Source organism: Fundulus heteroclitus, chromosome 23 (genome assembly GCF_011125445.2).
Source record: "Fundulus heteroclitus isolate FHET01 chromosome 23, MU-UCD_Fhet_4.1, whole genome shotgun sequence".
Classification (NCBI taxonomy): Eukaryota; Metazoa; Chordata; class Actinopteri; order Cyprinodontiformes; family Fundulidae; genus Fundulus; species Fundulus heteroclitus.
The window spans coordinates 32,099,085-32,116,981 of record NC_046383.1 but is presented as its reverse complement, the minus strand read 5'-3'; the positions used below and the strand labels follow the sequence as shown (position 1 = coordinate 32,116,981).

At 41.7% G+C, this 17,897-nt stretch overlaps 1 protein-coding gene across 1 annotated transcript in view; it reads right to left on the bottom strand.

Moving 5' to 3' along the window:
• Positions 1-3,763: 3,763 nt before the first annotated feature.
• psd2 (pleckstrin and Sec7 domain containing 2) overlaps positions 3,764-17,897 on the bottom strand; it is a 53,945-nt gene continuing 39,811 nt past the window's right edge. The window contains exons 4-15 of the mRNA XM_012866814.3: positions 12,606-12,803; positions 11,490-11,570; positions 11,104-11,216; positions 10,798-10,856; positions 8,478-8,567; positions 8,279-8,322; positions 7,965-8,155; positions 7,776-7,846; positions 7,186-7,343; positions 6,821-6,965; positions 6,461-6,604; positions 3,764-5,001 (exon numbers count right to left, since the gene is read on the bottom strand). Of these exons, the coding sequence (XP_012722268.2) occupies positions 4,771-5,001; positions 6,461-6,604; positions 6,821-6,965; positions 7,186-7,343; positions 7,776-7,846; positions 7,965-8,155; positions 8,279-8,322; positions 8,478-8,567; positions 10,798-10,856; positions 11,104-11,216; positions 11,490-11,570; positions 12,606-12,803 (1,525 nt within the window). The 3' untranslated portion in view covers positions 3,764-4,770. The remainder of the gene's footprint in view (positions 5,002-6,460; positions 6,605-6,820; positions 6,966-7,185; positions 7,344-7,775; positions 7,847-7,964; positions 8,156-8,278; positions 8,323-8,477; positions 8,568-10,797; positions 10,857-11,103; positions 11,217-11,489; positions 11,571-12,605; positions 12,804-17,897) is intronic.

The following is a 17,897-nucleotide window of genomic DNA, read 5'->3' as shown; positions in this document are numbered from 1 at the left end:
ACCCAAACGGTCAGGAACCTTGAGGTGATTTCAGATTCTGATTTGAGCTTCTCAAAACACTATATTAAAAACAGCTTTTTATCAGATTAGGAATATAGCCCCAAATAAGGACGATGATCCTATGTCTGATGCTCAAACCCTCATTCATGCCTTCATCTCCGTCATCTTATTTCTGCTATTCTCCATTTGCTGGCCTGCCTGGAAAATCCTTCAATGTCTCCATTAGTACAGAACACAGCAGCTAGAGTCCTCACCATGTCTAGCATGACACCTTCCTCTTTGCACTGGTCACCTGCGATGTTCAGAGTTTTTCTTAAAGATTTTATCATTAGTTTTCAATCAGTGAGGGTTTTGCCCCATCTTACATTTCTGAGCTATTTACCCTCCTCTTAGATCATCCGACCAGTCATTACTCTGTGCCCAGAGTAAGATTGAAGACAGAAGGTTTTTGAGCTTTTATGGTCAGTGCACCTCTTTTATGGAAATCCTTGCCACCTAATATTAGACAAGTCTCTTCAGTCCCCTTAAATCCATTTCAAAAACTATGTCCATGTTTTTTAATTACTTTCCAATTTTTTATGTATAACCTCTTGATTTTAGAATTAATGTATAGCACTTTGTGTTTTCAGAGTTGCTATACAAGTAATATGTATACTTATTATAATAACAAAAGCACAGCTGGGTAATAAATATAGTTTTTCCATTGCAGGACTTCAGAAGTTGTTAAAAATTGCACTGAAGAAAAACAAAATCCTGAAAAAAAAATCTGCATTGTCACAGGATCCATGGCAAGAGGAAAGGTATGAGAATCAACTGATTAGCTCACATCAGGAGTCATTATGGCAAACAAGCAACTTATAACAGATTTGAACAATTATTCATATCACTTAATTTTAGTCAACGAGGAACTTTGCTTAAAATGTGAATAATGAGAAAAATATCAACTCTGATCAGCTGCCTCGGCATTCTGTGATTTCACGCATGACATGTTTGTGTAAAATATTGTTTTTAGATACATTTTATACTTTTTCCTTTAGCATGATTAAACCATTTGCCAGCTTCAAACAGTCTTGTTCAGTTTCTCAAACATTAAAAAGGTACCTAGAGACATATTGTGACTTTGTTTTTGCTCTCTTTGTTAGTAAACAAAGTGTTTTTGTGTATATTTACCACAACAAGACCATGTAACTGGAAGTACGATATTGCACATGAGCGCAATGAGTAAACAAGAAGCAGCAATGGAGACGAGCAAGTCAGCATCGTTCAACGGAGACGTGAAAAGAAAGAGGTTATGTAACTCCTATCAGGATGAACCCTCGCCGTACATCGCTTTATTTGAAGATGAATATGTTTTGTGTTTTATTTTTATGGTCAATATACGTGACTGGGTCCCTTTAAGCTCTTAACTGCGGGATAAAACAACAAGTGGGATGCTAAAATAATTTTATGTCTTAAATCTATTGCACAGTAACCCAATGACCTGCTGTGTCGACAGTGTTAATAAATCCCAACCACAGTCATCTGTATAAAAGCTCACTTTATGAAGCACAGACTAAATATTCAGTAAATATGCTCTGTACATAGTATGCGCATTCTGTCAAAAAAATTTCAAATATACAAACAAACACTAAAAGACAGATGAAATGCTGACATCAAAGTGCCAAAGTTGTCCTTTTTTTTCTTTAAATAAAACAAAAACATCCACATTTTTTTCACATCCCTGTTTTACAGCACAGGCCTACCCTAGAACATGGGAATCAAAATTAGCACAACAGCCAAAGTGACTACACAGGGAAGTGTCCCTGTAAGAAAGCGGTTTTTATCCTAACCATACAGCTTTAAAACTGGTAGTTCCTCTTCAGAAAGGCGGCTCCTCTTCAGCATTTTAGCCTGAATGTCAGTCAGGTTCCAGGTTACCAGCTGTGACTCCAGGTTTCCAGCCCGGTCCCAGAAAGGGTCCCAGGCTCCATCAGTCACTGCGAGTTTGTCACCCAGAGCAGCAGAGGTGCGCTTTCCAGATCGCACAGTCAATATTTTCAACTGCGCCTTATCAGGGGCTGGGTGAGCGGATACTGAACTTACTGATCTACAGTTGTGTCATCAACAATTACATGAAAAAACCAATGTTTGTGTGGGTTAAAGGAGGGGGGGGGGGGTCAGGCTCAGTTAAGGTGTTCACAAACAGGGGGCCACCACATCTGGCTCCACACCACCTTACGTAAGATCTCCTTCCAGGAAATTCAGGCCTATTAGGTTGTTTTTTTTTCTCTTGGTTTTGGAAAAACAGGAGCTGACGGTCTGCTTTGCCTGTTCTTTGGCCAGCAGGCTAATAGAAAACTAAACGAGTCCCTTTTCCTAGAAAACAAGTCTCCCCTGCTTCACCCCAACAGGAAGAGTGTTTGATGGCTGCTTTCTGCCGTTGCTCTCCCTCCGTTCCTCTGCATACCAACGGCTTATTGACTTAAACCACACGGAGCCGGAGCAGTCCTGCTGCTCACTTTACAAATCAGCCAGGTTTCTGCTTCCTAAAATCAGTCTCGTGGGGGGCAAGGAGGGAGCGAGATTTAACAGGCCGGCTTTAGTCATGCTGACATTGTCTCAGGCCAGAAGAAGTTATGACAGGCTGCTGTAACAATACGATAAAATCACAGCATAGAGGGGTTAGATACTGTAAGGGGTTATAGTGCATGCTTAGTCACAAAGAGATAAAGGCTGCCTTTGTGCTGAAGAGGCTTTGGGGAGATCCAGGCCTGATTGTACCAGCAGAAGGCCAAACACATTCAATCAGCTTCTCATACAATAACAAGACCCTGCTATATTTGATTCTTTCGGCTTCAATATCCCAACTGGAACACTTGCACAAACGGTGACCAACCTAACCTGTATCCCTCACACCCAGCATCCTCTTCTGCTCTTCACATACTGTATACATTAGATACGCCGCCCAGATGTATGCGGTCACAGTGCCCTGAAAACGTGTTCATCATTCTCCAACTTATGGCAGCAAACTTCAATGGGTTTTATTGCAATTTCGTGTGCTAGACCAGGTTGCAGGTTAGCATCTCCCGAGGACTGGAGCTGTGGCCCCTTAGAGTGACGCAAAGTAGCACATAACTGCAAAGTGGAACATTTTAAATTTGCTTTAGAAATGTTAATCTAAGATCTCTAAAGCCCCTTTTACTTACTCTGATAACCCTAAATAAAAAACAGTGTGGTTATTGTCTTCAGAGGACACTGAACCAATAAAACAAAAGGGCAAAAAGAACCTGTTGATCTACATGCAAATTATAATGTGGCAGAAAACTAACTTCAAATCATTCCCCTCCAAAAAACAAACAGTGAAACACGGAGGTGGCAGCATCATGCTGAGGGATGCTTTTGTTCAGTGGGGACACGGAAACTAGTCCATTCACCTCTAACAGCACATAAACCCTTAACATATGGCCAAAGCTTTAATGAAAGGGTTTAGATCAGGCATTAGGGCCGTTCCAAATGTTCTAAACTGTAAATCTGCGGCAAGAATTCAAAATTGTTGTCCATGGGAGCTTGCTGAACGGTGTTACTGAGCTTCAGCTATTTTCCAAAGAAGAAAGGGAAAGAATTAGATTCCGGCGTATCGTTTACCTTCCACTTCCCAATTATGCAGGAGTTGGTGTTGGTTTAGCCAAAACGATCCCTGACGACACAGAATGCAGTTTGAAATCCGACAAAATGTAAAAAGTTGGGGAAGTAGGAACACTTTTCAGAGACACTGTAATGCATCCGTTGTGTCTGTTCAGCTGGGATATAAATGGAGCGGTAAGAGGATAACATGGACAATGGCTTGAAAGATCTTTCTTTCAATTCAGCACTTCTCTAAATCCTCTTATTTCCTGAAAACAAAACAAAAAAAAAACGAACTAAAACGAATACATGTCAGTATTTTTGCCAGTCTGAGCAGTCGTTTGATCGCTCTGAGCCAAGGTGCCCTTCAGTAAGGCACTAAACCTCCAGCCCCCTTGTGGAGCAGCTCACTAAAAACAGTTCTTCCCATTTTGCAGCCTCCAAAAGAGCAAAGCATGTAAAACAAAAACTTCCTGCAAAAAGGACAACAAAGCGTTGCGTAAACCTGTTCTGGGCTAAATTAAGGTTTTGAGAGTCAAATAAATAAATAAATATGATAAACAGGGATTTTATCCTTCTGAGTTCTCTGCAGGATAGATATGTTACATCTTCACACCCTACCTGTACTGTAGGTCCACCGCTGTACATGCCTGTCAGTGCATTGGCTGTGTAAGCATGCATTACAGGAGTTAAAACAGAACAATGCTACAGTGGTACCGTGTCTGTCTCCTTATACCCACTGAGTGACTTCAGGGCTGAAATACAAGGACAGAAACGGGCCAAAAAAGGCAAACCAGACGGTTCCTGCTTTCTTTCTGACCTGTTATTTAAACATTTTAAACAACTTAAACTTCTTCTCAGAGCTAACGACACTTCAACTAGACAAGCGCCTGACTCTGAGATGCTAAAATAATACTGACGGTGCTGCTTGAAACGGTGATCACAGCTAGGATCGTTCCAAATGTGCAATAATAGAAGCTGAGAGAACAGATGTTCCACAGCTTCCCTCAACTATTGCTCAACGACAGGATATTCATCAGGTTTGATAACATCTGGGAAGGAGCGGGACAGTTCACTGGGGATCGGAGGAGCCCAAAACACATCATACTAATTACTAAAGATTCTGGAGTGCTGAGGGGGTCAACGCCTTCCTTCCTTCCACATTTCTCAGCTCCTCTGTCCTGGGACCGTGCTCCCATCGCTCCGCCCGTTCTGGCCGCCCTGGGATTGGCTGATGGACGGCGAGGACTGCGTCTTTCGAAGGTGGCACTCTCGACCTGCCAAGCTCCCGTCCAAGATTAGGCCACCAATCACGTTGGCCTCGATCTTCTCCAGGTCGTCCGTCTCAGCGCGGATTTTAGCCTGCAGGAGGCTGATGTACGTCTCATATCGAGTCTTCTGCTCAAAGACAGGGGGAGGAGGTGGGTCCAGAAACAAACACAGGGAGGTCAGAACGTTTGAAAAAACATTCCCAAGGCATACGTTTTGAGTCTAAAACCATCAATTGTTAATTTAACCTTTATTTATAAAGGTTTCTCATTCAGATCAGAAATAACAATAGACCCGTTTTGATAAAACCATTGGAAGATTTCTCTATTTTTCTTAAAAAGTGTTCAACTTATCCCGTAGGAATCAATGTACATGGTTTGTGTTTTTAGTTTACAGTGCTCACCTCAAACTTTTTAACATTATGTCACATCATAACCAAAAACTTCAATGTTTTTCACTAGGATTTAACGTCTGTACCAACACAAAGTAGGGCACAGCTGTGAAGTGGAAGGAAAATGATAAATGGTTTTGTAAACCTTTTTCACTCAATAATCTGTAAAAGTGAACTCAGCTTTACTCTGACAACCCTAAACAATCTAAGCCATCTATCCAGTATATAGAGTCCACCTGTGTGTGATTTTGTTTCCGTATAATTCTCACTGTCCTGTGAATCCCTCAGAGGCTTGTTGGGGAACTTTAAAGAACAAACAGCATCATGAAGACAGGTCAGGGAGAAAGATGTGAGGTTTAAAGCAGCGTTAGGTTATAAAACAATGAGGCTGCTCAAGACCGATTCAATCCGATCATACAGACAAACTCCAAGACAAGTACATCAATTCTAAATTGATCCTGGTTATCAAACAATACAGTCCAGATTCATCTCATTAGTCAAGTTGGTGAAACATTTTCAATCTAAGGAAGCTCAGCTGAATGCGATGAGTGACCAAACCTAAAGCAATCGCTCCTCCTGGATGAACACGTGACGACAGCGGTCTTTAACTTTACTCACCTCATGCTGAACATGACCAGAATCTAACCTTTTGGTCTACATGCATAAGATTATTCGAGGGAGAAAACTAACATGCACATCAGAGGCAGCATCATGAACGATTTGGGGGGAGGCTCACCTTCCTGCAGGACAGCCAGCACTACAAGGGAGCGGGTTTAGATCAAAGCTCATCTGTACAGTTATTTTCTAAAGACAGACTTCAGCTTCTAGATGTGCAACGCTAGTAGAGACATTCCTCAAAATATTTGCAGCTATAATTAAAGCAAAAGGTATTTCTAAAACATCCCTAAACCAGAGGGGCACATTTTCTGTGACAGATTTTCTGTCTATTTTTGAAAGTTATATTTTCCTTCCACTTCACAATTATGCGCTACTTTTTGTTGACCTATTGCACAGAACCTAATGACGTTTATGGTTGTTGTAAAATGAGTAAATGTTCAATGAATACTTTTTTTAAAAAGGCACAGTAGATCAACCCAGGACCACGCTGTACATTCAGCAGCACTGATCAAATAATAGAAATCTTGGTTCCTACAGTTTGCTACAAGCGTATGAACAAACAGCGCAGACGGCCTGTACCTCGTACGTGAGGTAGTGCTCTTTAAGCCGGTACTCCTCCCAGTCACGGCTTTTTGGGTCGGCCGAGGGCTGGTTTTTTCTGTGTTCCTCCAGCTCTAAACCGGTCTGCTTTAGCTTGCTCTCATGACTCAGCAGCTGCTCCTCCTGCACCAATAAAAGGCCACGAGACTCAGAACACAGCCAATCCGATGCAAGCGAACACAAAGTTATGTTTCAGTAGAAAGGTGTTCACAATTAAATCACGTACACAATCGTGACTAGATAAAAAAAAAAAGAGCAGCAGTGGCAGCAGCATCAATCTTTTTTCTGGTAAACCATTTAGAAACGTAGCTCATCATCTGTGCTACTTTACATGCGGACCTGGTTGAGTCTGGTGGATGAGGACGGCAGGATGGGCCGACAGAACTTTTTCATGGAGCCGATCGCGGCGGGAAAAGCTGGAGCTGAGAAGAGCGCCGCCACCAGGTTTATCCGGAAGATCCAGGACATCATCTCCTCCTCACTCCTGCAGAGAGGAACATTCGCAGAGAAGAGAGAGGACGGAGAAGAAAAATCACTCTGCCAGTGTTTGATTATCAGGACATGACGTCACAGTTCGTAGACGCTTTCCCTCACACATAAAAATAAAAACAGCACAGCTGGTGGAAATGATTTACAATTCATTAAGATAAGCATGTTAGTCAGAGCAGATGTTCTGTTTATTTTTTATTTTTTAGGGGACGTACGGGGCCTGCAGCAGGAAGACTCTCCAGTCAGATGTTTTCAGCTTCAGCACGTTGGGTCTTTTGCTGTAGTCATTGGCAGGCGTGGCTAACGCGTGGTGAATCCGTACGGCATTCTTCAGGTCCACCTCAGAAATGTCACTGTCAGGTTTGTACTCGTCCTGTGTAAACATGATGAAAACAGTGGGATATTTAAGTTTAAACCCAAATTCTGTTAGATGATTAACTTTTTTTTTACAGCTAAAAACAAGACAAAGTGTATCCTGCACACCTCAGATTATTGTGATAAAGTGAAAAATCCAACAGTTATACTTGGCAGGTAAATTCATTCAAGGATAAAGCCTTGACCAACTGTGGTCAGTGCAGCCTTTTAACCAGCAGAGGGAGACAAACACACGCAATCCCGCCATTTTCTCTCCTGCTCCCCCTCAAAAACACACACACACACACACACACACACACACACACACACACACACACACACACACACACACACACACACACACACACACACACACACACACACCAGCTCGCAGCATCCAGCACGGTGGATGTGTTTCTATGGCAACGGAGCAGAGGATGAGATCTGGTACCTTCTGGAGATACAGGATCATTCCCTTTAGGACGGCGTAGAACTTTTTCCAACCCCGCCGACCCCTTGGAGCTATACAGAGAAAAACATTAAAGAAATCTTAAAATAAAATGTACTAAATAAAATAATAAATAAATGTAAATGTTAAGTCAGCTTCAGTTCATCACTGATGCTGTGCGCAGGCGCTCACTTCTTTTGCCGTCCATCTCGGCGTGACTCTTGCGGGTCAGCACGCCGTGTTTGTAGGTGACTGCGTTTAGCAGGATGGGAATGGCGATGAAAGGGTTACTGCCGTCCGTTACCCTGGCAACACGCTTGCTCCCGCCCTCACACTGCTCCTCCACTAATTCTGACAGACTCTTCCTGAGCTCCTCCTCCTCACTGCGCACACACAGACACCCATTGAGATAAACCCGAGCGGCATGCATTCAAGTGTACTCACCTCTGTAAAACTCACATGCCCCAAATACCTTTCTTTTTGACAAGCATAAAAGGTGTACTCACACTGCCCACTCAAGCTTTTCATTCTTGATCGAGTTATACAAAACCTGTGACAAAGATTTAAAAAAAAAAAAAAAGACAAATTAACATTCATTTCAGATAGTTATATTAGGAGAGTCACAGGACTGAAGCTCAAACACAAATATTGTTCTGGGGGAGGAGGAGAAATAAAATATTGAAAGAAAGGAACATTTCTTGGTACCTTTAATAAATCTTTTGGGAAGTCATTGCCATTGTTGAGCCCATCCAGATTACTGATAAACTGCTGACAAGACATCTTCTTCCCAATGTTCTGAAGAGAGGAGGAGGAATAGTAGCAAAGAGAAACAATGTTGAGAATTATTAGCTTGAACCAATAATATTCTCTCTCTTTCTTTCTTTCTTTCTTTCTTTCTTTCTTTCTTTCTTTCTTTCTTCTTTTTACTTCGGTAGAGATTTTCTTCAGCCTTACTGTGGTCCATATCAATGGAAAATGATTCACAGATTCAAAGACCCTGTATTTTTTGATATTTTTTTCCTCTCCAACAAGGTTGCAGTTTGAAAACTGCCCACTGGGTGGCAGTGTTATGCTGCTAGAGTTCAGCAGCGCTTCTGCCTTCAGAAGCTGTAACCTTCCTCAGAGGGAGTGTTAGCAAGATATCATTGAGCATCATTAGTGTAGGATAAAAGAGAGAGGTGTTTATATCAGCAATCAAGCTGTCTAAAGTACAGATCGAAAAAAATAAAACTCATTTCTACCCACTCAGGATACAACTATGCTGCTCTTTTTTTTAAATATTTGTTATCACATCTGAATTGATTTGTAATCAGTTAAAGTATTTAGTTAGCAAAACAATTGGTATTATTGTTTTATTAGTAGCATGCAATTCATTATGATAATCAATTAACATGAAATTAAAAAAAAAAAAAAAAAAAAAAAGGACTTTCAACCAAATTCAACCACATGTATAAATCCTTTTGGGCTTAACTGTTAGCAATGAAGCTTAAATATGAACCCTTCTGCAAAAACTAATAAAAAAATGTGCCTTTTATTGTTGAAGCATAATCTCTTACTGAAGATTTAAGAAACCTTTAATTAGAGTACATTTATTCAATGGGATAATAATAATAATAATAATAATAATAATAATAATAATAATAATAATAATAATAATAATAATAATGTCGCTTAGAAAATAACTAGTGCCAAATTATTTGCATCCCTAATGTCAAAACATCGTATAGATCCCTGTAACACAGCCCACAGACTGCAGTGAAGTTGAGCAAAGTCCACTTTGTGATTGTTTGGTTACTTTTTCCAGTCTCACTCCTGAGCAGCTGGTTGGCAGGTACAGACCATCTAATGGCTGTTATGGAAAATTTGTGACCCCAAAATGCCACTCTGTGCTGCAGTTCCCCAACAGCGCTTCTGACATTGCTTTTACCTCCTTTATAAAACCTGCTCACTGTGCATGGCGTTAACAAAAATATGAGACCCATTTCAGTCTTGTGGTCAGCGGCTAAAATAAATAGGCTTAGGTTATTGTCATGTGTTGGACTTTGCTCAGATTAGTTAAGTTTCTTGCATCTAGAGTTATCTTTAGTTTCTTATTGGTAGTTTCCTGTTTTAGTTTGGTGAGTCTGACCTTTTCCATTCTGTTCCTTTCATCCTGCTTCCCTGTCTCCTGTTAGTTTTGAATCTCTCTCATGCCTGATTCTGTGGTTTAGATACTGTTCTATCATTCAATCTATTTGATCCCACCCATCTCTGCTTTTTGATAGCCACCAACCCCCCCCCCCCCCCCCCCCCCCACTTCCATTTCCTCTAAAGGGACGCTTAGAGGTGTGTCTAATTATGGCACTAGTAATCTTGTTAAAAATGATTTCTTAACATGAAATGTTTTCCCCAGTTTCCTGAATAACGGTACTAAAATTAAATGCTGGATTTGTATTCATTTTTGATTGTGAAATTACACTCGTTTTAGTTTTATTGCTTTTTACACATCTTTACCTGGGATACCAATAAATGTGGCCTGTGCTGTACTATTTAGGTGACGAAAAGGAGGGCAACATGTCTACAGGGAGAGTGTTAGTTGGTAAGTATACTCACCACCTGCAGGGGCAGAGACCAGGGAACCGGATTTGGTTAGCAGGTCAAGAATTTGAAAAAGGGGGGAAAGGAATTGAAAAGAGAGGATATTAGTTAAAAGGAGGGCTATTCATTATAATGACCACTAGTGAGAGTGGAACTGAACTGAGCAGGGCCAACGAGAGGCAAACTGCACTAACACTGCTCCAATTTTCACACAGCACAAATGAGAGTACTGAAGTAGACGAGACATAAACAGGTCATAAAGTAGGCCGGGGAGGAGAGAGTGAAACGGCAAAAAGGATAGATGGGGAAAAAAATGAGGCAAGGGAAGAAAACGCATCAAAGACATGCCATGCTGACAGTGAATTATCTCTCAAGTTTGCATCCCATTTAGAAGATTTCAAAAGAAGGAATCAGCGAAACACGGAGGCAGGAAGACCACAGCACATACGTGTCCATGTAGATCAGTGTTGAGCAGCATTAAGGCGCAGGTTAATGTGTGGGCTCCATCTGCAAAAAGAGAACGCAGCGCAATGTCAGGGGATCAGCAGTCTGGAGCTGCTAAAATTAGCCAAGCTAGCTGCATTGTTCTGAGAAGGTGAAAGGCCTGTAGTGAAATATGGGCAGGTCTATAGGGAAGTCTGAACATTAGCAGATTGATCAGTAACAATTTGCTTAAACAGCTAATGATGGTATCACTTTGTGCTTTTCTTCCTCCCTTTATTAAAACTGGTTGCATCCCACTGATGGCGCTAACCTTCAGAGCTGGGTGTCTGTGGGTTGCAGTGACAGTAGCGTCTGGAGAAATGGACGAGGACCCGCTCTCTCTCCTGGGTTTCTCCCATCAATGGAAAGGCCTTTAAGAAGTTCCTGTAACGCATAACCGGTCCGATGAAATGCGGAGGAGAACTGATGCCAAACCTTTAAACCACGAGGACTATTCTACCTCCCTGCACTGACGTCAGTGTGAGGCAGCAGCATGCCTGACACGCTGTCAGTTGCACTGGATAATCGACGTTGACGCGTCAAGCTGATTAGCTCAAAGCTAATGCATTTTGAGGCGGGGAAATAAATGTGTGTGTGTGTGTGTGTCTACTATCTCACACACTTGTCATGCACTTGATTATGCTGAGTAAGCGTTACCTCAGGGCTCGATCCAGGGACAGGCCGGAGAAATCAAAGTAACTCAGATACTCGGAAGCCACCAGCTGACTGAACTCGTTGCTGCAGAGGCAGAAATGATCAGAAAGTCAACTTGACATCAAGAGGCCTGGAAGGAAGAAGCATCTTATAGAAAGATTTAGAACCCTTGAAATTTCCCACAATTTGTCACATTACGACCACAAGATTCAACGTATTTTATTAGGCTTTGCTAGACCAACACAGATTAGTGCAGAATCGTGGTGTGGAAGTGAAATGATGCATGGATTAAGGGTAGCACGCATTTGTATTCAGCCCCACCGAGTCATTATTTTGTTCAACCACAATTTGGCTGCAGATACAGCTGAAAATATTTTGGGGTGTGTCTCTACCATGTTTGCGCATGCTGGCAGAATTAATTTTCTCACCGATTCTTCTTTGCAAAACAAAATCAACCGCATTCAGGATGGAAATGTGTTTTGGTGCATAGATGGTGTGCAGGGTTGGTTTTTCACCTCAAACGTTTTTTGTGAGTTGACCAAAAAGTTCCCTTTTGGTCTCGCCCAACAACAGCACTTTCTTCTACATGTTTGCTGTGCCACATACACTATTTTGGCTTTCTTCTGGTCACTCTTCTATACATGGCAGATGTGTAGCACGTACAGTTAGTAGTTGTTCTGTCATCAGATTCTCCCACCTGAGCCGAGGGTTTCTGCAATTCCTCTACACTGCAAAAGCGGACCTAAAAATAAGTAAAATGTTCTTAAAATTTGTGTGTTTGTCCTAGATTTGAGCAGGTAAATAAGATTATCTGCCAATGGAATGAGTATTCTGACCCCTAAAATACGATGACGGAGATGGTTTGTTCCTATTTTAAATGCAAAAATCTTGTTCCATTGGCAGATAATCTTATTTACCTGCTCAAATCAAGGACAGATACAGCCATTTTAAGAAAATGTTACTTATTTTTAGTTCCGTTTTTCCAGTGTGGAGTCACCTTAGGACTCTTGGCTACTTCTCTGATTAATCCTCTCCCCCTTGTTCTGCCTTTCAGTGTAGGTGTTTCAGTCTAGATGGGAAGTTTGAGTCGTTTGCTGCTCCGGCTGTGTATTTGCTCACTTTTTGCCCAGGTGTCTGGCCACGTCACAGCGCTTGAAACCGTCGAGGTGATACAGGCGCTTGGCCAGCCTCTTGGCGGCCTCACAGTCAACTCTGCAGCCATTGGCCAACGTGTCGGTGCTGCCTCGCTCCAAGTGCTCCAGACTGCCCAAATCACACTCCTCTGAGTCAGACAGCACGTCTGTGAGGTTGGCATCGCTGGGAAAGAGAACAGACGCACATGTGGACACAAACAGAGGCAAGAGATCAAGTTTTTGAATGGATAAAACCATTTTGCTGTTTCAAAATATACAAAACTTAAGTTAAAGAAGCACTGGCTCGCATATAGAAAACAAGTCAACTTTATACTATTTATAACACAAAACTTTGCTTATTACAGTTACCAATATTTACTGTCACGATCTGCAAGCATGGTGGGAACATTAACATTGATTTGGACAATAAGAATTAAAACAGTGACAATTTTAAATGCTCCAATGTCTTTAAAACCCTTTTATCCCAGACAGAAGGTGTCTGTAATCTATAACATTGTGCAACAACCCAGTAAGTATAAAACAGGAGTTTCACAGCCAGCAGTTTAATCTGCAACAGAACACCAGCAGCACTCAGTTAAGGACATTTACAGCACTGGATGGAGGGGTGGGTTTAAAGGAGGAAAGAGTTAGTTTGCGCTTTCATGCTATATTACTATACAAGTGTGATTTTTAAAAGTCAGAGGTGGTAAAACTACAATTTTCTGACACGCCAAACATGGTGCAAGCTTAATATGAGCTGGTGATGTAGGCCAAAAAAAACATTCATCACTATTTTCATGGTAGCCTTATTTTGAAACAAACATCCAGTGTTTGCATGTCTGTTGGTAGAATAAACAACAGGACAAACAGCCACGCACACACTCACACCCTGAGGACGATATGGAGAGACCATCTAACCTAACAGCCTGTTCGTACTGAGGGAGGAAGCCGGAGTACCAGGAGAGAACCCACACATGCACGGAGAGAACATGCAAACTCTACGCAGACCTTTGCTGGGATTTGAACCTAAGACAGAATGGAGGCAGTTTCTGAGTGGTAAAGTGATGTTAGGAGCTCGTAGCTAACATCGCTAACATTCAAAGCAGTAACGCTAAACACTATCACACTAAACACAGGCGCGTGCTGACTGAGCTCTTTTTACACCTGAACGTGGGGCTATGATGGGGAAAGCATGCACCGTTTGAGCCAGCAGGAAAATTCAATTGCAATAGGAGCCGTTCAACCCTAAGAGGGCAGCACTAAGACAGTTTTAAGATAAAAAATGTAGAACTAAACAAGTTCACATGAAAATGTAAAGGAACATTGCACAGTGACATTGAGTTGGCACAATTAGGTCCAGTTCATCTTCCAAAAGGTTGATTTTGAGGGGAGGGATATGTTAATGTATTTTGGTGCTCAGCTCTTTGTTCTTTTATAAACTAATGGAGCTGTTTGGAAGTGTCTTCTAGACTTTACACAGTATAATAATGATGGTTAGAGCTCCTCAAACTCTAAAGAACAATAATAAACAGCATCATGGTCAGAACAATAAAAACAGAAACTGCTTCATCCTAGAAGATGTCATACTTAAAAACGCAGCTTTAAGCATAGCATCTCCAAAGGTCCAAGATTCAGCATTTTCAGGAGATACCAGTTTAATGTAAATGTCCTCTGTGCAATATAATACTGTCTGTGATTATTTCTTATGAACTTTTAACATTTTCATTACTAATCTGCACTTTAACAGGAATTGTACTTTATTTGCCATTTTATTACATCTGCTGCTGTTTTGTTTTTTTTCATGCTTTTTTATACATTTTCCTTGCTATTTGCCGGGACCCAAGTCCTCAGCTTTGTTCTGTGTGTTTTCCTCTGGGGGGGATCTTGATTGAGTGATGCATGTCATAAAGTGAGAGTCACCCTGGGTCCATTGATCCATCTACCTCCAGCAGCCTTTACATTGTATCCTTAGGTTGGAGAGAAATTCTGACACTTGACCTTTAATGTGATGTTAGCTGCACACCTATAAAGTCTGGCTGGATATTTCACAGTTATAAAAAAGGTATCCTGATAACAGAATAAGTCCACAGGCAGACACCTGCCAGGTTTCTGAACCAACTACTAAGAAGCCCTTTTTTTGAGTCTGCCACTACAGCAGGTGTCAGCAGGGGCAGACTTTCACATGGACACACACACACACGGACACACACACACACACGGACACACACACACACACACACACACACACACACACACACACACACACACACACAGAACCGTGCCTGTTCTTCCATAGACTTCCATTCATCTTCAAGCCTTTCTCTGGCCTAACCATAGCCCTGATTCTTTATGGATTTATACCTAATCCTAACTTACACCTACATTGACACTATAGTCCCAAACCGCACCCCTAGCACAGAATAAAAGAGAGGAACAACAAAAAGGTGCTCACTTTAGATCAAAGTCTTCACTTTACTGGTGAAATGAGCAAAAAGTGTTCTCACTCAGCTGCGAGTACAAGAACAAACACACACGTGGGTATGTGCCAAGAATCACAAGGTGAAAACAGCAGCAGCTCCATAGTTGCAGGTGGTAACAAAGAATACACTCATGCTGACTTCAGCAGCTCCCATTAAATTGTCCTCAAGAGTAACGCTCAATGTCAAAATGAACTATTAAGCCATTCATTCTGTGATCGCTGTCTTTCTCCAGACTATCCGTTCCAACCATGGGCATGACATGGGGGAGGAAAAGCAAAAGACTTTTGTTCAATCCTGCAGAAGCACCAAAGATGGAGAAAAGCCAGAAGAGCTGGCAAACCATAAATAACGGAATGAGCACAAAGTTTACGACAGCAGCGATATGACACTTCCAGAAGGCGGATAACCTTTTTAAAGTAATGACTTTGACAACATAATCATTCTAACAAAACGAGTTAGAATGCAGACAGCGAAGTGTGGATTCTAGAAACGTCTTCATTGCAGGTTATTTTCTGCTCCGCTGCCTTTTAAAGGCACCCATTAATTCTTAAGGCTGTTTTAACGCAGCTACAAACACGTTTGAAGGAGCTTGGAATATAAACCCTGAACAAAAAAAAAAAAAAGAAACAAAATGAAAAACTACCCCTTGGTTGTTTCAGACCTTCTGTCCAGTGTTAGGATAACCATTTCCCATCATAAACTAAGCCCCTCCCTGCAAACTAAAACACAGAGAGGCTAAAGAGCTCAGCTTAAATAACTGGTTTTATAGGTCTCACTCAATATAGTTGTTAGACTGTTGTCAAGTAAATAGAGAATCAATGCTTGGGTATTAATTAGTGCCCTGCTTGATTATTTATGACTTACCTAAATGATGTTGAGCTGAAGTCACTGCACTGCATTACACCCTTCACTTTGCAAAGTGGTTCACTGCTGAGTCGACCCCTAGATGGATTAGCCCTTTCATTGACATTTTAATAAGCTATGTTTGTGTTTGATTGCAAGTTTAAAAAATGCTCTTATTTAAATTACTTCTGCACCAAGCAACTTGATTTGTGTCCTAAGAGGTCTCCTTTTGATAGTCCATTATGTGTAGCAGTGTTTTATTCTCCTCAGAGTTAGTGTAAACGCTGCATTGGTTTTGCTTTCGCTTACAAATGTATGATAAATCACGAAGATTCATGTAGCCCTGCTAATCTCACTGGCATTTCCTCATTTCCTGTCGGAGCGTGCGTCGACGTGGCGTGGCCCTACCAGCATTCTCACCAGATGATTCAGATGTTGTTTTTTTAATCTGATCAGCTAAATCTCATTACTGTGATAAATCCAATACATTACAGGCCAGCTGATTAGATGGCTACCATGGAAGCAGCTGACGCCAAAGACCCCGTCCTAGCAGAACAATGGTGTACACATCCTAGACAGACATAAAGATACAGATGACTACCACTGATGGCAGAGAGGGTTTCACGGCTGCCTACAGTGCCTTGCAAAAGTTTACCCTTTCCACGTCGCGTCATGTTACAACCACAAACTTCTATGTATTTTACTGGGATTTTTGAGGGACTGGTCAACAGAAAGCAATGCATAATTGTGAGGCAGAAGGAAAATCATATATATGGTTTTCAAAATGTTCTACGGATAAAAAGCCAAAAGTTTTGGTTTCAGCCTCTGAAATCATTACTTTGTAGAACCAACTATTGCTACAATTAAAGCTGCAAAGTTGTTTTTTTTGGATTTTTTTTAGGGGGGGGGTTGCTATACTGTAAAACCTTTGCACATCTAGAGACTGAAATATATGGCTATTCGTCTTTGTAGAGAACTTCAAGCTCAGACGGATTGGCTGGGGGAACATCTGTGAAAATGAATTTGCAAGTGTCACAGATTCCAAATGGGATTTGTGGCGACTTTGTCTCCTAACACATGAACATGGTCTAAAAGTACTGCACTGCCTCTCAGTCTGTAGGTTTAGGGTCGTTGTCCTGCTGGAATGTGAACCTCTGCCACAGCTGAGTGTTTTGCAGGCTCCAACAGCGACCCCCCACCTATTGTGTGGTATTTAGCTTCTTCCATCGTCTCACCAAGTCTGACCAGTGTCCCTGTTGCTGTTGAAGAAAACTATCCTGACAGCATGATGCCATCCAGAGGGGATGGTGTGTTCAGGGTACTGTCCAGTGTTAGCTTTCTGCCACGCCTTGCTTCTTACATGTAGGCCACATAATTCATGTGCGGTGTGATTTGACCAGAACATCTTCTTCACCTGTTTACTGAGTCCCCTACATGGCTTGTGACAATTTAAATCCGACCTCTAATGGCCATCTTTTGAGAATGTCTTTTTGTGCCACTCTTCTGCTGAGGCCAGATTTATACAGCGCACAGTTAATATTTATCCCGTCAACAGAGCCGTGGATCTCTGCCACTCCTACAGAATTACAACGGTCCTCTGGGTTACCTCTCTGATTATTGCCCTTCTTGGCAGCCAGTCAGTTTAAGGCAGTCAAATCCTGGGAGGTTTGCAGTTGCGCCAATCTCTTTCCACTTTTGGTTGATGGACTGAAAGGTGCCCCGTCAAATATTTAATGCTTAGGATATTTTTTGACAACCTAAACCTGCTTTAAACTTTCTCCCTGACCCATTTGCTATGTTCCTTGTTCTTTACCACGCTAATTGTTCTCCAACGGTTCTCTAACAAACCTCTGAGGCTTTCACAGAGAAGCAGGATTTTAACAGAGATAACATTACACACAGGTAGACTCTGTTTTATAATTAGGGTGATCTCCTAAAGCAGTCAGGTCAGCTCC